At 51.2% G+C, this 17,955-nt stretch overlaps 1 protein-coding gene across 1 annotated transcript in view; it reads left to right on the top strand.

Moving 5' to 3' along the window:
- The window catches only part of SCN5A (sodium voltage-gated channel alpha subunit 5), a 182,307-nt gene that overhangs the window by 139,075 nt on the left and 25,277 nt on the right, over nt 1–17,955 (top strand). The window contains exons 18-20 of the mRNA XM_069084320.1: nt 11,136–11,262; nt 12,013–12,167; nt 14,728–14,901. Of these exons, the coding sequence (XP_068940421.1) occupies nt 11,136–11,262; nt 12,013–12,167; nt 14,728–14,901 (456 nt within the window). The remainder of the gene's footprint in view (nt 1–11,135; nt 11,263–12,012; nt 12,168–14,727; nt 14,902–17,955) is intronic.

The raw sequence follows: 17,955 nt of genomic DNA, 5'->3' as shown, positions 1-17,955 counted from the left end.
GGAGTTCAGAGAAAGGAGAGAGTGGTCCGACTGGGCTGGAGGGGTCAGAGAAGGTGGGCTTTACAGACGACATGGGACCTGAGCTGGCTTTGAAGGGTGGGTAGAATTGGATCATCGGATGAAGAGGGAAGGGTATTGCCTGCTGAGAGAGTATATAAGCAAAGACCCAGTGTGGGCATGAGCTTGGAAGCTGTAGGAGGAAATGAGGAGACTAGGCTTGCTTCAAGCATAGGGATGTTTCCAGAGATAAGGCAGCAAAGGTAGATTGGAGTGGTCTAATGAAGGACCAAGAATTCCAGGCTGAGAATGTGGATGCTAGCCACTGAAGGTGGAGTGCTGTGACCAGGGCTTTGTTTTGGTGACAGACCTGACCTCCCCAAGCCTCTCTGATCCTCAGTTTCCCCATCTGTAAAGAGGTTAATCAGCTCCTTCCTTCTCCCTCCCACACCCACCCTGGGATGCTTGTGGGAGCACTCTGAAACGGGATCTGACCAAGGGAGGATAAAGGCACTGCCTCTGAAGTGGTGCCATGCGGGCCGGCCCTGAGCTTGCTGCCAGGCCTGTGGCCCCTGAGTGCCAGCCAGGCTGCTATGAGCGCCCTGCTATTTCCTGCTGGGGGCCATCAGCCCTGGCCACTCGGGGCTTGGCCCGGGCTGCACAGCAGGTGCTCTAGGTGTCTTATTCCATCCCTGATGCCTCCTGGCAGCTGCTCTCCTTGTAGAAGGGAAGGCTGAAGGCGAACAGGCAGGCTGTCCGTCCCTGTGGCCACTGTCCTCCTCCCATCGGGCAAGCAGAGCTCCCCCGGCCCCAGCCCAGGGAGGACACTGGTCGCCGTTGCAACCATACCAAGCTGCTATCTTCTGAACAGTCATGGGCTGCTCATAGGTCGATCTTGGACCCATCTCTGAATGGCAGAAAAGGCAGGGATGTCACAGAACAAACTCCCATCCTTAGACATGAAAAAGGAGAGGAAGCCCTTGCCCCACTGTTCGTGGTGATCATACCGGCTGAGTAAGCCCACAAACAGATGCTCACAGGACCTGATCCTTCCCCTCACTCAGGGCCCAGATGCACCCACTGAGAGCCCTGGGGCCTTGGCAGCAACACACTGGTTAGTCACACGTGGTTTAGAGCAAAGTGATCTGCCGGCCTCCTGACAAAAACCCCCTGGAATTCTGTGGGCACTCCTGTGCCGTCTGCCGGGAACAGGGCAGATCTGGTGCCAACAGAAAGTGACCAAGCCAAGGATTCCTGTAGCTTTTTGTTTGTTGTGCCAAACTGTTGATACAAAATGAGCCCATGGCCACCAGCCCCCTCAGGTCTTCTTCATGGATGTCAGTCAACTATTACTACATTAAGCACTTATTAACTTATTAATATTGGTTAGTTAATAATTTATTTATTAGTGTTAAATACATTTATTAAGGACCTACTATTTGTCAGGCGCTATGCTAAGCACTGTGGATATCAAGAAGGCAAAAGACAGTCCTTGCCCTCAAGGAGCTCACATTCTAACTGGGGAGTGTCAATGGCGGAAGGTCCCAGCAGGGGGGATGGCTGACTGGGAAAGGCCTCCTTCCTACAGAAGGTGGGATTTGGGTTGAGTCATGAAGGAGGCCAAGGGACAGGGGTAAGGAGAGACAGTGTGCCAGACATGGGGAGCAGCCAAGAAAGTCAGAAGTGCCTCGCAAGGAACAGCAAGAAGGCCGGTGTTACTGGACCAGAGAGTGCATGGCTAGGAGTAAAGTATATGGAGATGGGAGAGGAAGGAAAGGGCTTAAATGGAGGATTTTCTGTGGGATCCAGGAATTTATTCCAATTTTAAAAACTGAAGACCTTCTAATCGACAGTACTAGCTATTGATTGCTCCCGATGTCATTTAATAAGGCCACCATCTGTGCCTTTATGCTCACCACTGATAAAAATGGTGAGCAGAATGAGGCCAAGGATGGATCCCTAGAGCTTCTGCCAGAAAGTGCCCAACAGATCGATCACCATCCATTGATCACCACTCTCTGGCTCTGGCTAGCTGATCCCTAAGACCCCCTCCTCCATCCTGTCATCCAGGCCAGAAGCCTCTGTCTTGACCACAACGTGGATAGTATGAGAAACTTCACTCAATACTTCCTGAAATCCAGGCCTGTTGTCTGAGTCCTTCCCCCATCTACAGGTCTGATTCTTCTGCCTGGTTCATTTGGTCTGGACCTACAATTTCATTGGCTGGGGGAACTTAGCAATGAAGTGACTTTCCCAGGGTCATACAGTCAGCCTGTGTCAAGGCATGCCTTGAGCTTAGGTCCCCTAGGTGGACTGTCTATCCACTATTCCTATGCCACCTCTTACCAGTCAAAAAAGAAAGTGAAGCAACGAACTGTGTCTACCGTCTGTCATCACCTTTTTCTACTTCCCACATTCCAAAATATTCCTAGGAATTGAGAGTCAAGCTTCAGAGGAGGCCTATCTCAGGAGGAATTCAGACACCCTAAGGCAGCTAACAAATCTCCCTTATGCTGTTGATCATTTCCTAGCAAAGGGTTTTGTTCTTTCATTAGAGTAAGTGCAGGGTCAAGAGTGACCCTCCCAGCCTGCCTATCTATGATAACTGCCCTCTGCCAGGGTCCACACTGAAAAGGGGCAGGGAAATTGCATTGTGTCCAGTGGGTCCTGGGGAAGTACAGAGGCATCTGGGGCAAGGGGAGGAATGGTGAAAGGCAGGAAGATTAATTAGGAGATGATGACAGTCACCAGGAAGAGACATAAAACCACTAATGGGTGTCATGGAAATGGAAAGGTGAAACTCCATGTGTCTTGGAGCACTGACCATTCTTTAAAATCACGGAATTAAAAATACAACCAAAAAGTGCCATGAAACGTGTGTATGGCATGAAGTCTGGCACTCAGCCCACAGAGAGCTAATTAACTGAGGAGGGGCGGGGGTGGGGGTGGATCAGCTGGATCCAGTTCTGTCTGGTTAAGGTCGGGCATTCTGAGTCATCCTGTGTCAATAGAAGCATACAGGAAGGACCATCGCAGCCACAAAATGAAGCCCTCTCAAAATGATGGCTTGTTCCAAGTAATGCACACATAGACTCTACAGGCTTGGTGATCAGACTGGATCAAAGGGGAGGGGGCGAGAGGAGAGTCAAAAACAATGTCAGGGGATGGGAGGAGGGCCAGGGCAGCGCCGGAAATCAAGATGGGAGGAGTCAGTTGGGGGAAGGACACTGAGTTCTGTCTGGGCCCCGTGGAGAGGTAACATGGTGGCCTTGGAACAGATGGAGGATGGGACTCCATTCAAATGCTGCCCCGGTTCGTCCTTGCTTTGGGACCCTGGACTCAGCACTGCACTCAGATCTTCTGTTTTCTCCTCTATAAAATGCAGCTAATAATCCCCAGTCACGCCTCCCTACCTCATGGTGATTTTGTGGTTCCAGTGAGATAATGTAGGTAAAGGGCTTAACCCACGCTAGAAATGCCATGTAGGATTCTGCCGATGTGGAGCATATTCTAGGAAAAGAAGGTGACAGTTGTGTTGCTTCAAGCAGCCAGAGATAGGAGTCAGGCGGTGATGCAGGCTGCCCAGTTGCTCTCAGCCCTTCATCTCAGTCCATTTGATTGTGAGCTCCCTGAGGGCAGGTACTGTCCTTGAGCTCCTTTTTATCCCCAGGGCTTACTTAGCACAGTGCCGGGCACATAGGTACTTAATTAATGTTGACTGACTGACCCTATGATTCTCCTACCTGCTACCTCGCCTAGACCAAGACTTCTTGGATACCTGGTGAGGCCCTTTCTATAATGGAGTATAAGAAGAAAGCAGAGGCCAGGGACTCCTGTGGCAGAGGCCAGGGGCTCCATCAGAGCAGGCAGGCATGCGGCAGGCAGGCAGCAGAACTGTGGGCACTCATTTCATGACTAAAGCCCCCTCCTAGCTCCTCCACCCACCTCCCACAAAATTGCACTGCTGGCTTTTTGTCAGGTCATGAGAGCCTGATCTAATGGCACCAGCTGGCTGAATTGTATGATATAGCTAGAAATCTCCCTGATGTGAACAGTCAAATATAAGCTCCTTGAGGGCAGGAATTGCTTTGCTTTGGTATTAGTGTCCTCAGATGGTGACACAGAGTCTGGTACACACTAGATGCTAAATACTTGTTGACTGATTGGTGGGAGAAACCAAATGGCCAGACGCCTTCTGAGGAGGATGCAGCCTTTGGGAGGTGCCCATCTCCCGTCCTCCTTCATCCCCCTCCTGTTAGACAACACACACACACACACACACACACATGCCCATGAGCACACACATATGTACACACACACACGAACGCACATGCACACACACACACAATTGAACTTGTCTATTGGGACACTGACCAGCCGATCTTGAGGTCATGGACACTTAAACCATTTGGAATTTTAAGTGACAACGTCACCAGGTTGAGTTGCCCACCCTGTCAGGCTGTATCAGCCTTTCCCACTTTCCCTACCCTCACATCCAGGTTTAAGGCCAAGGGTTAAAAATAAGACTCCCAAAAGACAGGAGGTGTTAGAGACGACATTATCTTATCTTCTCAACCTGTTATTTTTAACACTTGAGACCTGAGTCTGGACAGCTGCTTGCCTCCCTCCTCCATCTTCTCTCCTTCCTTTCCATTCCTTTCTTCTTCCCTTGACCTAGGCTGAACTGGAAAAAACTGACTTACCCACAGTCATTGGTTCCATTTCAGTCATTGAGAATGTATTGGGGACCCACTTCCCTGGGTACTCTTCCAGGCCTTGCAGGGGGATACAAGAATGGAAGGTGGGGGGAGGAAGATTGGATCATGAAATAGAAAGCATGGGTCTAACCCTGGCTCCACCTTTCACTTCCTCTGGGATTGGGGATGAAGCCTTTAGCCTCCTTTGGCATAGGAAAAAAAATCATTTTAATGAGCTAGAGTAATGAATTGAACCAAATAAAAGAGAAGTCTGGCCATGGGACAGGCTTCGTGACTCCCGTTCAGCTCCCAATCACCCTCTGGTCCTTAGGAATTCCCCCTACTCTCTACACACACAACTCCTGCTGTGGACAAAACATGTAGGGTTGTATTTGGTAATTGAGTCTGACTACCCATCAAGGGCTTTCTTCCCAAGCTCAGCCACCAACATCCAAGTCTTCCCAAAGAAAGGAGGACTGGGGGAGACAGGGAGAAGCTTAATCTGCTCAAAGCATCCCAGGTTATGTTAATAAGAAAACCAGAGGCAGCCATGGAGGAAGGAGCCCAGAAGCTGGTGATGTCAGTGTGTCTAATATGGACCTCTCTACTGACTTCCAGTTTCCTGTCTCCAGCTGCCCATTGGACGTCTCCATCTGGATGTCCAAGCAATGTCTTAAATTCAGTATGTCCGAGACCAAGCTTGTTACCTTTCCCCCAGATCCTCCCTCTTCCAAACGTCCCTGTTACTGTCAAGGCCACCAGATATTCCTAGCCAGCCAGGCTCACAATCTAGGTTCCATCCCTAACTCCTCACTCTCTCACCTGCCCCCCGCCATACCCAATCTAGATCCTGCCTTCACAATATCTTCCATATCCACCTCCCTATGTCCTCTGACACTGCCACCCCCTGGGCTCTCAGCTCTTCACACCTGGGCTCTGGAACAGCATTGGTGGGATTCAGCCTCGAGTCTCCCCCCATTCAGTCCATTCTCTACTCAACCATCGGGAGGAGAGAGTGAGGACGGTGACTTTGCACAGCCCTCCCTCCCATGACATCACCTTCCAGAAGTCATGGTTCTCTTTGGGAACAAAGGACAAACAACAGCAACTCAGCTGTAAAAATTATCTTCCTAAATGCAGGTCTGGCAATCTCCCTCTCTCTGCTTCCCTTCTTCTCCTCCTTCTCCTCCTCCTTCTCCTCTTCCTCCTCCTTCTTCTTTTCTTCTTCTTCTCCTTCTTCTTCTTCCTCTTCTTCTTATTCTTCTCCTCCTCCTTCTTTTCTTCTTCTTCTCCTCTTTCTTCTTTTTCTTCTTCTTCTTCTCCCCCTCCTCCTTCTTCCTCTTTTTCTTCTTCTCCTTCTCCTCCTCCTCCTTCTTCTCCTTCTTCCTCTCTCTGTCTCTCTCTTCTTTCTCTCTTTGTTTCTCCTCTCTCTTCTCTCTGCCTCTCTCTCCCTTCTTTCTTTCTGTCTCTATGTCTCCTCTCTTCTCTCTGTCTCTGTCTGTCTGTCTGTCTGTCTGTCTCTCTCTCTCTCTCTCTCTCACACACACACACACACACACACACACACACACACACATGCACACCTCCCTTCATGTCTCTTCCCTCCCATTCAATAACCTCCAGTCTTCCCTGTCACCTCCAGAATCAAATATAAATGTAAAATCCTGTTAGGCCTTTAAAAACCCTGCACAACCTGGCTCCCTCTCACCTTTCCAGTCTCCTTAGACCTCACATACTCTGCAGTTGAGTAACACTAGCCTCCTTGGGGTCCTTCCCACAAGCCATGCTTTCTCCCCCTTCTAGGCATCTCCCCAGCTGCCCTCCATGCCTGGGACTGTCTCTTTCTCCTTTCTGCCTCCTGGCTCCTTTCAAGTCTTAGTTAAAATTCTCCCTTCTGCACAAAGCCTTTCCCAATACCCCTCTATGCTGGCGCCTTCCCTCTGAGACCACTTCAGCTTGCTCTTTGTGTATCTTGTACGTGCACAGATGTTTTCATTCTGTCTCCCAGACTTTCACTTGTCTCTGCATTCCCCTGCTTGGCACAGTGCCTGGCACACAGTAGGCACTAAATGCCTGTTGATTGACTGCACAGGTTGTGTAAGGGAGACATCCTGCCCTTGACAACAAGCAAAGCAACAGTGAGAGATTCGCTTCAAGACAAGGTGGTCCTCCTAGAGGCCAAGGGTCTTGGGCTTGCCAGAAATGTCAAACAGAATAATGTGAGGGATCAATCCCTGTGTCCCTGATGGGCAGAGATCTTGGTTAAGATGATCTATTCAATGAAAAGAGCCTGGAGATTCACCCGCCGGGAATTTGGACCCCGGGGATTCCAGAAATTCATTGAGAAGTGTACCCTGAGGATTCCAGGGATTCAGGCCCCAGGAAATTGGATCCTAAGGAATTGGAGCCTGTGATATCAGGTCCCAGGAATTCCAGGAAATCATACATTGGGTAAATGATCTCAGGGAATCAGACACTGGGGATGCCAGAGATTTAGGCTGTGGGAAATTGGATCCCAGTCAGATGTCAAAGATTTGGACCTGGAGTAATCAGACCCCAGAGATTCCAGGGATTCAAAGCTTGGGGAATTAGATCCGGGTGAATCAGAGTTTGACCATGACAAGGGTATACTGTACAAACAAATGTGGTTCCAAATTTCAAAAAAAAAAAGGGGGGAGCAGGAGCATGGAAACTTCGAACTTATAACTTGTGTCAAGAATCTACAGCATATTTTAAAGGGATGTTTTGTGATTATTTAGAAGGGGAAGCAGTGATCACTAAGAGACATTATGGCTTCATCCAAAATGGGTCCTGCTGAAATAAACTGTCTCTTTACTTTTTTGTCAGGGTTACCAGATTGAATGAGGAGAACTGCTGTAGAGAGACCTTGTCTAGATTTTAGCCAATCCTTTGTCTTATTTTCTCATTCTTCTGAAAAAGATGGTGAAATGGGGATTGGAGACAATACAGTTAGGTAGATTTAGAACTGAACAAATGACTGGCCTCACAGAGGAATCATTCATGGTGTGACTTGAGCTTAGCGAGAGGTCTCTAGCAAAGAGCCCCAGGGATCTGCCCAGCTGGTTTCACCTTGTTGATGGTGACTTAGAGGAAGAACCAGATGGTGGCTTTTTTGTCTTTGCACTCCAGCATCCACCACTGTGCTTGGCACCTAGGAGATGCTTAATGCATGCTTGAGGAATGAATTCAAGGATTTCAGGAGTTAGTGTGAACAAATAGCCAGCCATCACCAGAGGTGGGGAGCCTCTGGGCTGTTTTGGTTCCCACTTCAGCTTTGGAGCCTTTCCAGCTTGGAAGGATTTGCCAGATTCTGCTCTGCCAGAACAGCTCAGATGTTCCACGTGACAATGAGGACCCATGCCTCAGTTTCCTCATCTGTTAAATGGGGGAGTTAGACCTGATGGCCGTTCAGGACCCTTCCAGCTCCTGATCTATACACTGTGTGTGACCTTAGGTGAATCATTTAACCTTCAGTTTTTAGGGCTCAGTTTCTTCATTTACAAATGAAGAAGTAGAACCCAATGGTCTCTGAGGCCCCTCCAGCTCTAGAACTAGGCTCCAATGGTCCCACAAGGGCCTGAACTGAGGATGACTTAAGTCTCTTGACATTGTTGCTGGCATCAGTTTCTGAAAAGACCTCAGAGACTTAATCTCCCTATGGTCAAGGGGCTCTGAGGAGACTTGTCCCCAAAGCCCCAGCCTCTTCTGCATCGGCAATCCCAGGAGAGTTGCTTGGCTGGCTCTCTGGGGAGTCTAGTGGGGGCTTCAAAGACTGGGTGACTATGCCCAGAAAGCCAGGGGAGATCAGAAGTGGGTCAGAAGTGAAATCCTGATCTTTGAACAAAAAGCTTAGTGGATAAAACTGAGTCATTAATTCATTTAAGTACCTATGATGGGCTAGGTATGGTGCCAGGCACTGGAGATACAAAGACAAAAAGAAATGAGGTGCCCTGACTTCTGTCCATTCAGCTAAGTGCAGAAGCAGCTGGGGGTGCCCAGAGATAAGAAGACCTGAGTTCAAATCCAGCCCCAGACACTTACACTAAGGCACTTAACCACTGTCTGTCTCAGTCTCCTCATCTGTAAAATGGGGATGATGATAGCACCCACCTCCCAGGGTGGTCGTGAAGGATTAGACCCTTTGCAAACCTGAAAGCACTATACAAATTAGACAGTAGGTCCAGAAGCAGAAGGGTCTTCAGGATCATCTCATACAAGCCCTTCATTCTGAAGTTGAGGAATCTAAGGTTAAGTGGCTTAATGAAGACAGCATGGGGAATAAATGCTGGGATTTGAACTCAGATCCCTGACCCTGATCCCTCATCCTTCCTACCATACCATGCTATAAGATAAGGAAGAAATGTAAAGTCAAAACAAGATGATTTCAGGGGCGAGGGGCCCTGGCCTCTTGTAAGAGGCAGCCCTGGAGCTCAGTCTTGAAGGAACTTGGGGGTTCTAAGTGGTGTTTGGGGGCAGAACATTGTGTGAATAGGGAACAACAAATAGACTGGTGTGGCCAGACCAGAGAGGGCAGGGAAGAGAACAGGGCCTGATGAACAGGGAAAGGAACAGTGGAAGCCTGTTTGCCAAAAACTTTCAATGCCAAACCGCAGGAGTTTGTGGTTAGCCTAGGGGCAAGAGGGAGACAGGATAGCTTCTTGAGCAGGTAAGTAACAGAGTCAGACCCTTGCTTTAAAAACAGCTTTGACTCTTATTCCCACACTTTGGAGGGAAAAGGACAAAGGAAACAGACCAAATTCCCAAGCCCGTTTTGGGGCTTTGGGCCTGGGGGGAGTGAGGTGGCCCTCAGGCCCTTTCTTGCTCCCTAGTGTCCAGAGTGAGGGAACAAATCCTTCACCCCGAGGGCTGAGCGAAAGAGAGGGCCCATGCAGGTAAGGTCGTTAGAAAGATGCAAGCAGTTCTGGCTCTGCAGCTGATGGACGGTGGGTCTGCTCCCAAACAGCATCTAGGTCAACGCGGTGTCTCCCACACGAGTGCGTCGGTCTTAATGCACCGAACACCGGGGACACAACGATTTCAGTTCCAAACATCCCTCTTATCTCTGCTGCTGACTCTGCTCCCCCTTACGTTTCTTGCACCATGGAGAGGGTGGAGTTCTGGGAGATGGGCAGATCTTCCTTGTATGTATTTTGTATTGGTTTGGTGTCTGTCCATCTCCCCTGGGAAGGTGTGTAAGTTCCCTGAGGGCAAGGTCGGTTTTGCTGTTATTTTTCTGTATCCCTCGCACCTACAACAGTACATGGCATGTGGTAGCTGCTTTTAAAATATGTGTTGATAGATTAAAAGATTCCTTCAGTTTTTATGTACCCTTTTGGTGATACTGAGCCTCAGTTTCCCTGTTCATAAAATGCAGGGTTGGGGTCTAAGGTTCAATCCAGTTCATACTCCAGTGTTTCTGCTGGGCTTCAGAAACAGTCCTGCTGGCCTCCCAGCCTCAGGTTACCCCTCACATGGTGGGGTGAGAGAGGAGCAGGAGTCAGCCCTCAGTGCCCACCATGAGAGGCTCCTGTGAAAGCCATGGGCAGTCGCCAGCAGGATGGGGTCAGTGGCAGAAAGCAGCCCCCACCCAGATCCCTTTGAGCACTCTCTGCCTTCCATCTCTCTCCTTCCATCCCTTGGTCCAGCCCCCTTGCTCCCTTCTGACCTCTGAAGGGGGAGGGTAAATTAGAGGGTCTTGAAGCAAGGAAGAAAAAGGGATGCGGGCATGCTTGAGGATTCCCCCCTAATGCTCCTGAAGTGAAGCGTTTGGGGCTCACTTGGCCACCCTGGGGGATTAGATTCAGTCTCCTGACCTGAACTGGTCTCTGCTCCATTGCAGAGGACCAAGCTTAGGCACACGGAAGCTGGGGTTTAAGAGCTTGGAGGGAGTAGAGACCAGGTTCAAATCCCTCTTCCTGCACTGAAGTGGCAGTATGGCCATAGGCAAGTCATTAACCTTGTTGATCCATAGCTCTCTAATCTGTAAAATGGGAATAATGACTGAATTACTTTATTCTCAGGGCTCCTCTGAGACTCCCCTGAGCGTTTTGTGAGGCTTGGGTCTTACCAACTCCTGATTTTCCTCCACAACCCAATTCAAAGTGGGTAAGAGATAAGAGTGCGGCCTTAGACTCACAAAGAGCCGAATTCAAATCCTCGATAAATACCCATGATGCCCTTGGGCAAGCCTGATACTTCCCTGGGCCTGTTCCCAGGTTTGGAATGGGGGGAGGGGGGAGGAGAAACAGGAGCTGGGGAAGGGATGGTCTCAGTGCCCACTCAGGTCCCTTTCAGCCCACAGAGCTGGACCCTGGAGGCCTGGCCAGAGCAGAGCTGTGAGGGATAAGACCCCAAAGACCCAGCAGCTGCTGCTGGGTCCACCAGCTCTCACCAGGCTCTCCCATCGTCCTCTCCCACCAGCAGAGACAGGACGATGATACCTACTCTGAGGGCAGCACAGCGGACATGACCAACACCGCCGACCTCCTGGAGAAGATCGCAGACCTGGGGGAGGATGTCAAGGACCCTGAGGACTGCTTCACCGAGGGTGAGGAGCGAGCCCCAGAGCCTCCTCTGTGCCTGTGTCCTGTCCCCGGGGCCAGACCCCCCGGGGCTGCTGTCCTCTGCTGAGAGAGGATGAGGGAATGACTGTCGCTCAGTCAGTGGGCATTTAAGTACCAGCTGTCTGCCAAGCTCTGGGCTGGGTGCAGGGCATCGCTCCATTTCTGGTGTGTGGGGATGTTTGTGATGCATGGGCTTGTGTCACATCCCTGCGATTGTGGCCTTCTTTGGGGGGAGGCATTGGATTGGAGGAGCGCTGTGGGCTGCTCCCTGGGATTTTGTCCTTCTCAAATGAGATGAAAATGAAGTCAATGGACTCTCCTGCAGAAGAGGAGAGAAGAGGGCCTCCCCTTAGATAATGCTTAAAGAGCCGAAAGGTGCTTCATTCAGAAAACCTCATTTGCTTCCAACATAATACATTAAACTCTAGCTTTATATAGCTATAAGTGTGTGTGTGTGTGTGTGCCCACTTGCACACAAAATGCGTTGGAGAGAATGCTAGCCTTGGAGCTGTAACAACCCAGCTAGAATCCTGCCCGCCAAGATGCTCTCTGGGTCGGACAGGGCCGGGGTTTGCTCTGGGATAGAGGAATAAGCTTGGACAGCTCTGGGGCCTGGCCTGTTACCAGCCCACCTCTCACTTCTCCATCATTCTTTCATTCGGTGAAATCTATTGGGATGGGAGTGGAAGGTCCCAGCCCCGGTGCCATCTTGCCTCCTCTTCCCCGCACCCCAGGCTGTGTCCGGCGCTGTCCCTGCTGCACGGTGGACACAACGCAGTTTCCCGGCAAGGTCTGGTGGAGACTCCGGAAGACATGCTACCGCATTGTGGAGCACAGCTGGTTCGAGACCTTCATCATCTTCATGATTCTGCTGAGCAGCGGTGCCCTGGTCAGTGCCTTGGGGCGGAGTGCAGGGAGCCCCGAGGGGGGGGGGGCAGCAGAGGGTGCAGGAAGGCAGGGGGCTGCTTCCCAGGGGCCTTGAGGACAGCCCAGAGCAGGGATGCCTGTCACCAGCCAGCTCTCCAGGAACCTTCAGGACCCAACATTGTTTATAAAAACTGCTGTCTGTTCAGGGGCAGCGTAGGGTCCAAGGCCTCCCCTCCTGGGCTCCCAGGGGCTCCAGTCCTTGACACAGACCTCAGTGGGAGCTTTTGTCCTTTGGTAGGGGATTGGGGTTGGGGGAGATGCCCATTTCCCTTATGGAAGGTCCTCAATAGTCAAGGTTCATTGCCCTGAAAGCTACTCCAGGGATCAGAAGACCCACAGTCTAGACTGGAAGGGAGCTCAGAAGCCAGAGGGTCCAACCCCTCACCCGACAGATGAGCAAACCAAGGCCTAGTGAGGGGAAGCCATTTCTCCAAGGTAACCCAGGTAGTGGGGGTGCTGGGATTCAAACCCAGGTCTCCTGACTCTCAGTTCAGGGCCTCAGATAGGGTCATCTGTCCAGAGACAGTCCATTCAAGTCATACCCACCTTGAGCAAGAAGAAACAAGACCAACCATTCTGACCTTCCCTTCTGCAAGGCTTTGTAGGAGCCCAGACCCCCCTGTGCCAGGTGCTGGGGAGGCCAGACCTCAGGGAGCTTTCACTCTGATTGGGGAGATGGGACTCACATGCATGAAACAGCCAGGGGCAGTGAAGCATTTAGGATCAAATCCCATATCTGCCTCTGGGCCTCATTTTCCCTCATCTGTACAATGAGGGCAGTGGGGGTAAGTGCCTTGCCAGGCCTCTTCCTATTCCCTCTAGCACCAGAGAGTGCGTTCATTTGCTGAAAGGTCTGAAGGCTGATGTGGGCTGGGCAATCTGGGAGGGCTTCACGTAGGGGGTGAGGCTTGACTTGAGTCCCAAAGGACAGGCAAGGCTTGGACAATAATTTCCTACAAGCTCAGCAGAAAGAGCTGGTTTTCCACAGCTCTGCCTTCCAGGGCCCTGGAGGAGATGGGGCTGAGCCAGAGAGGATTAGGTGGATTAATCATCGGCCCTCAGCAGAGCTGGTTCTACTCTCGGTGTAGACCTAGCTTTGACTTGTGTAGACGGGCAGGTTGGAAATCCTGGCCCCTCCAAAGGCTGGGGGGCAGCCTGCCTTGGGACAATGCAGTGATTAGTCTCAGTCTGTCCTGAGAGCACCAAGTGGTGATTGTCGGGTGGTCCCTTCCACCAGTGCTGGCCCATGTAGGCTGCGCTTGGCTAAAAGCACTTTTGTTTATTGCTGTTTAAAAAAACAAAACTACTTAGCATATTGCCGATTCAGCCTACTCTGTCAGAGCAGGAAACATGTTTTGGCTGCAAACAGGAGACAGACGGCAGACACAAAGTCAGTCACATACCAAGAGCCAGGCACCCAAGGAAGTAAGCACTGTGTGCCGCCAAGGGAGACAGGCTGGCGGGCCAGGGCAGCCGACACCTCTGCGTGGATGGGTGATAAGCAGAGAGGGAGATGCTGGTATCAGCTGAGGCAAACTCGAGGCTTCTGAAATCTACAGTCCTATGAGGCTGCTTCATCCGCCCAGCCTCAGTTTCCCCATATGTAAAAAGGTTGTCCTAGAAGGCCTTTGAGGTCCCTTACAATCTTGATCCCTTGTGGGGTTTGCCTTGCTGAGATCACAGGACCAAGGTTAAGGGACAGCGTGAGGCTCAGCCCTAGTCAGCCGCCCCAAAACATCATGCTGATGTTTCTGCCTTCTGGAAGCCCTGCTGTGCAGTGGCCTCCCAACCCCACACATGTCTCATGGGTCACACCTGTTGCTTCCAGCCAACTGTGAGCAGAAATGAACAGCCTTAACCCAGAAGTTCTTCAACAAGGACCCCAGCAATTAACCGATACTGCCCTTGGCTGAGGGACCGTGTCCCGGAGTTTACATATTGGACCTGGGACTCTGATTAGCAGGATATAGGACACCTGGGGCAATTCTATTTAGCAATGGAATGGTCAAATCTTAGAATCAAGCCTCTGTGCCAAGTACCATGCCAGGCCCAGAAATGAAGTAGTGCCTGCCCCCAGGGAGTGTCCATTCTATTCCTGTTTGGACAGATGAAGAAATAAAAAGTGATGTCAAGATGGGGTCAGCCCCTAGCCGTTGGAGGGACCATCATTTAGGAAAGGGAGCCTAGGCTGAGTCTCAAAGAAAGCCAAGAACTGATTCAAGGCAGAGTGAGGGTGAAGCATGTTCCAGGATTGGGGGAGAGCCTATGTAGAGACCCAGAAGCAAAATCAACCCCAAATCTTGGAACTGAGTCAGAAGGATTATTAAAAGTTATCTAACTCAACCCCACCAAGGGAAGAATTGTATCCCTTCCTCGGTATCCCTGAGAGCTGGCCATCCTGCCTCTACCTCACCATAGCCATTGACAGGGAGCTCACTACCTTGCAGGCAGCCCATTCCTCCCCAGTCAAAGGCACCTCCTCAGTATGTCATTCCATCATCTTTTGTTACCTTCTGGTCCAGGCCTTTGAGGACATCTACCTGGAGGAGCGTAAGACCATCAAAGTCCTCCTGGAATATGCTGACAAGATGTTCACTTACATCTTTGTTCTCGAGATGCTGCTCAAGTGGGTGGCCTATGGCTTTAAGAAGTATTTCACCAACGCTTGGTGCTGGCTGGACTTCCTCATCGTGGATGTAAGTTCCAGCAGGGCCCTGGGAGGAGGGCAGGGGAAAGGGCAGGGGGGGGGGGCTGTCCATCATCAGCACAAGAATGAGAAGGTAAGTGGTCCCCAGAAAGGCTTGTGGGAAAGAGGAGCAGAGGACGTGCTTCAGAGGCTTTCAGCAGAGAGATCTGTAGATCCACAGGTGTCGGAGAGGGCTGTCCAGGCCCTCCTTGGACTTGTAAATTGATCAAGTATAGGAGATGGGACCTGGAAGACATGTCAGAGGTCCCCCTCTTCCAAGCCCCAGCCCAGAACATGAATCCCATCTACAACGTCCCTGACAGAGGGTTGTCCGGTCTCCTCCTAAGGACCCCCAGTGCTTGGGAGTCTTTTGGGGAGCCTCCCATGGGAACCCATTGTACTTAGGATGGCTCCCAGGGCTGGGGAACTTTGTACTTATAATGAGCCTAAATCTGCCCCCTTAGAACTTCCAGGCCTCCCTCTGGGGTCTTCCACCTTGGACCAGGTGGGACAAGTCTGATTCTGCTATGGCCTTCTTGATAAATACCCCTAAAATGGGGCCGCTAGGGGGTGCCGTAGTGCATAGAGTGCCAAGCCTGGAGTCAGTAAGACCTGAGTTCAAATACAGCCTCAAACACTTATTAGCTGCAGGACCCTAAGCAAGGCACTCCACCTCTGTTTGCCTCAGTTTCCTCATCTGTAAAATGGAGGCAGAGGCAATAATAGCATCTCCCTCCTGGGGCTGTCACGAGGACCAAATGAGACAATTGCAAAGCCACTTAGCACAGCATCTGGCGCATAGTAGGCATCATATAATTGTGAACCATGATGAGGATAATGGTGTGATGGCAGCAGCTGTGTCCTCCCACCCCAAGCTGAAGGTCTCCAATCCCTCGGACCGATCGTCGCTGAGCTCCAGCTTATTCATGTCCCTCCTGAGACAGGGGACCCGGGACCAGAAATAGGGTCTGAGTACTGCGGACTGCTCTTAGAGTGGCAGAGGCGGAACAGAGCGCAGAGCCCGTCTACTCCCAACCGTTCCCACAGTGTATGCCTCCTGCTGCTTCCCAGCTTCCCCAGGCCGGTGGTCTCTGTGTCCGGTGTGCAGAGCCGTGATACAGCGTGCATGGGCCCTGAATTGGGCCTCAGAGGACCCGAATTCAAATCCTAACTCAGAAAGTCCCTTAAGCTTCCTCTGCCTCCATGTTCTTATCTGAAAAATGAGGAGCCTGGACTAGATGGGCCTCTGAGGTCTGTGACTCCGACCCTACTCGGCTCATCTCCCAGTTTAAGCCGGGAACCGCTCTTCTCCCTGGAAGAGCACCTGTTGTTTTAGGGATTGAAAGAAAGGAGAGGATGGGGAAGGGAGCAGAGAGGAGAAAAGAGGAGGGGAGGGGAGAGGGAAAGGGGTGGGGTCTGAGAGGAGAAAAGAGGGAAGGGGAGGAGAGGGGAGAGGGGAAGGGGTGGGGGCTGAAGGGGAGAGCCAGGGACATGAGAGACGCTGTTGGACCGTGTGGGCAGAGATAATCGATAAACGAAGCAGCACTGCTTTCTATCCCAGTACCTTGACACGTGCTAGACTCCATGCACTTAGGGAGAAAAAGGAAAAAGGAGAAACCATTCGCTGCCTCAGGAAAGCACTCTCAGGCTAGTGCTTTCAGAGACAAGCTGTACGTGTATAGAACAATCAGAGAATAAAGCCAAGGCCTTTGGTGGCTACTGAGCGTGGAGAGGCAGTACAGACCATAAGTGCTGCAGGAAGGTGGTCAGTGGAGGAGGTCATTGAGGGTTGATGAGAGCAAGGGAAGATGCTGTCTGAGGAAGGAAGGCTTCTCCTAGCAGATAGATGGGCAGAGCTGGAGAGGGGGAGGATGTCTCAGGAAGTGGGACTGGTATGAGCCATTGGGAGTGGGGGGGGCACCGTGAAAATGACCCTTTGCCTGAAATGGGGGCGCCTTCTGGGAACTGTGGCCCACTGGGCTGGAAGGGTGGGGGGAAGTCTACTGCCAGTGTCAGAGGGTTAGGTTAGAAAGGGAGAGAGCAAAGGGGGAGAGCAGGGGGTCTCTGGACCCTCTAGACCCTGCTACTATCCGTCGGGGCTTCCAGCCTGGGAATGGCTGAGAATTGACTGAGACCTGTGTGTTGGGTCCTCTCTGTTCCCTTCCCCCTCCACCTAGGGGCCTTCTCATGAGGAAAGGGAGGGAAGGAAGTGGCTCGGGAATGAAGGAGACAGACCAGCTGCTTCGCTTTGACATCCGGCTTTCCATTAGCCACAGTCTCCTCGTCCCCATGACCAATGAATCATTAAGGGATAATACCTGCTTGCTGAGCTCCACACGCCCCACACATCTGGATGGAATTCTGTTGCTGCCAGATGTTTCCCATACAAAGTCTCATCAGATACCAAAGAGCTCTTTGCAGGAGCCTGAACAGGCGTGATTAACCCTATTTCACAGATGAGGAAATGAGGCTTAGCAGGGGACCGTTTTGCCCAGGGTCACACAGAGAGTCAGGGGATTCCCCCAAGTCCAGAGCTAGAGGTCTTCCTTTTACAGGATCCATACAATTTCTGCTCGGGTCCCAAGGGCGCCAATGAAACTGGGCTTTTTCCAGTGTTTTGAGGCTGCCAGGAACTGAATATCTCAGGAGTTGGGGAAGGTGGGGATAAGGGATAATGAGGACACCAGATGGTCTGAAAGCACATTGGTGTATTACCTCCCCTTGGGAAAGAAAAGCATAGAAGCTTTCCATCTGCCCCAGGCAGTGAGTGCACAGAGTACAAGATTTAGAATCAGGAAGACCTGAATGTGAATCCTGCCTGTCTGTGTGACCCTGGACAGGTCATTTCCTCTTCTGTAAAATGAGGATAACAGTGCCTGCCTCCCAGATGCGTTGTGAGGATAAAATGGGATCACATTTGTACAGCGTTTTGGTGAAGCGCTATGTAGATGCCAGGTGTTGTTATTATGAGCTGTCCCTATCCTGAGACTGGCCAGTGATTTATCATTACCATCACCACCATCTTCCTTAGTGCCGTCGTCACCAGCATAATAATTCTCTTCCC

Source organism: Petaurus breviceps, unplaced genomic scaffold, assembly GCF_028583685.1.
Source record: "Petaurus breviceps papuanus isolate PSGF00001 unplaced genomic scaffold, PetGlider_PUasm1.0 174, whole genome shotgun sequence".
NCBI lineage: Eukaryota > Metazoa > Chordata > Mammalia > Diprotodontia > Petauridae > Petaurus > Petaurus breviceps.
This window is presented reverse-complemented; position numbering and strand designations above follow the sequence as displayed.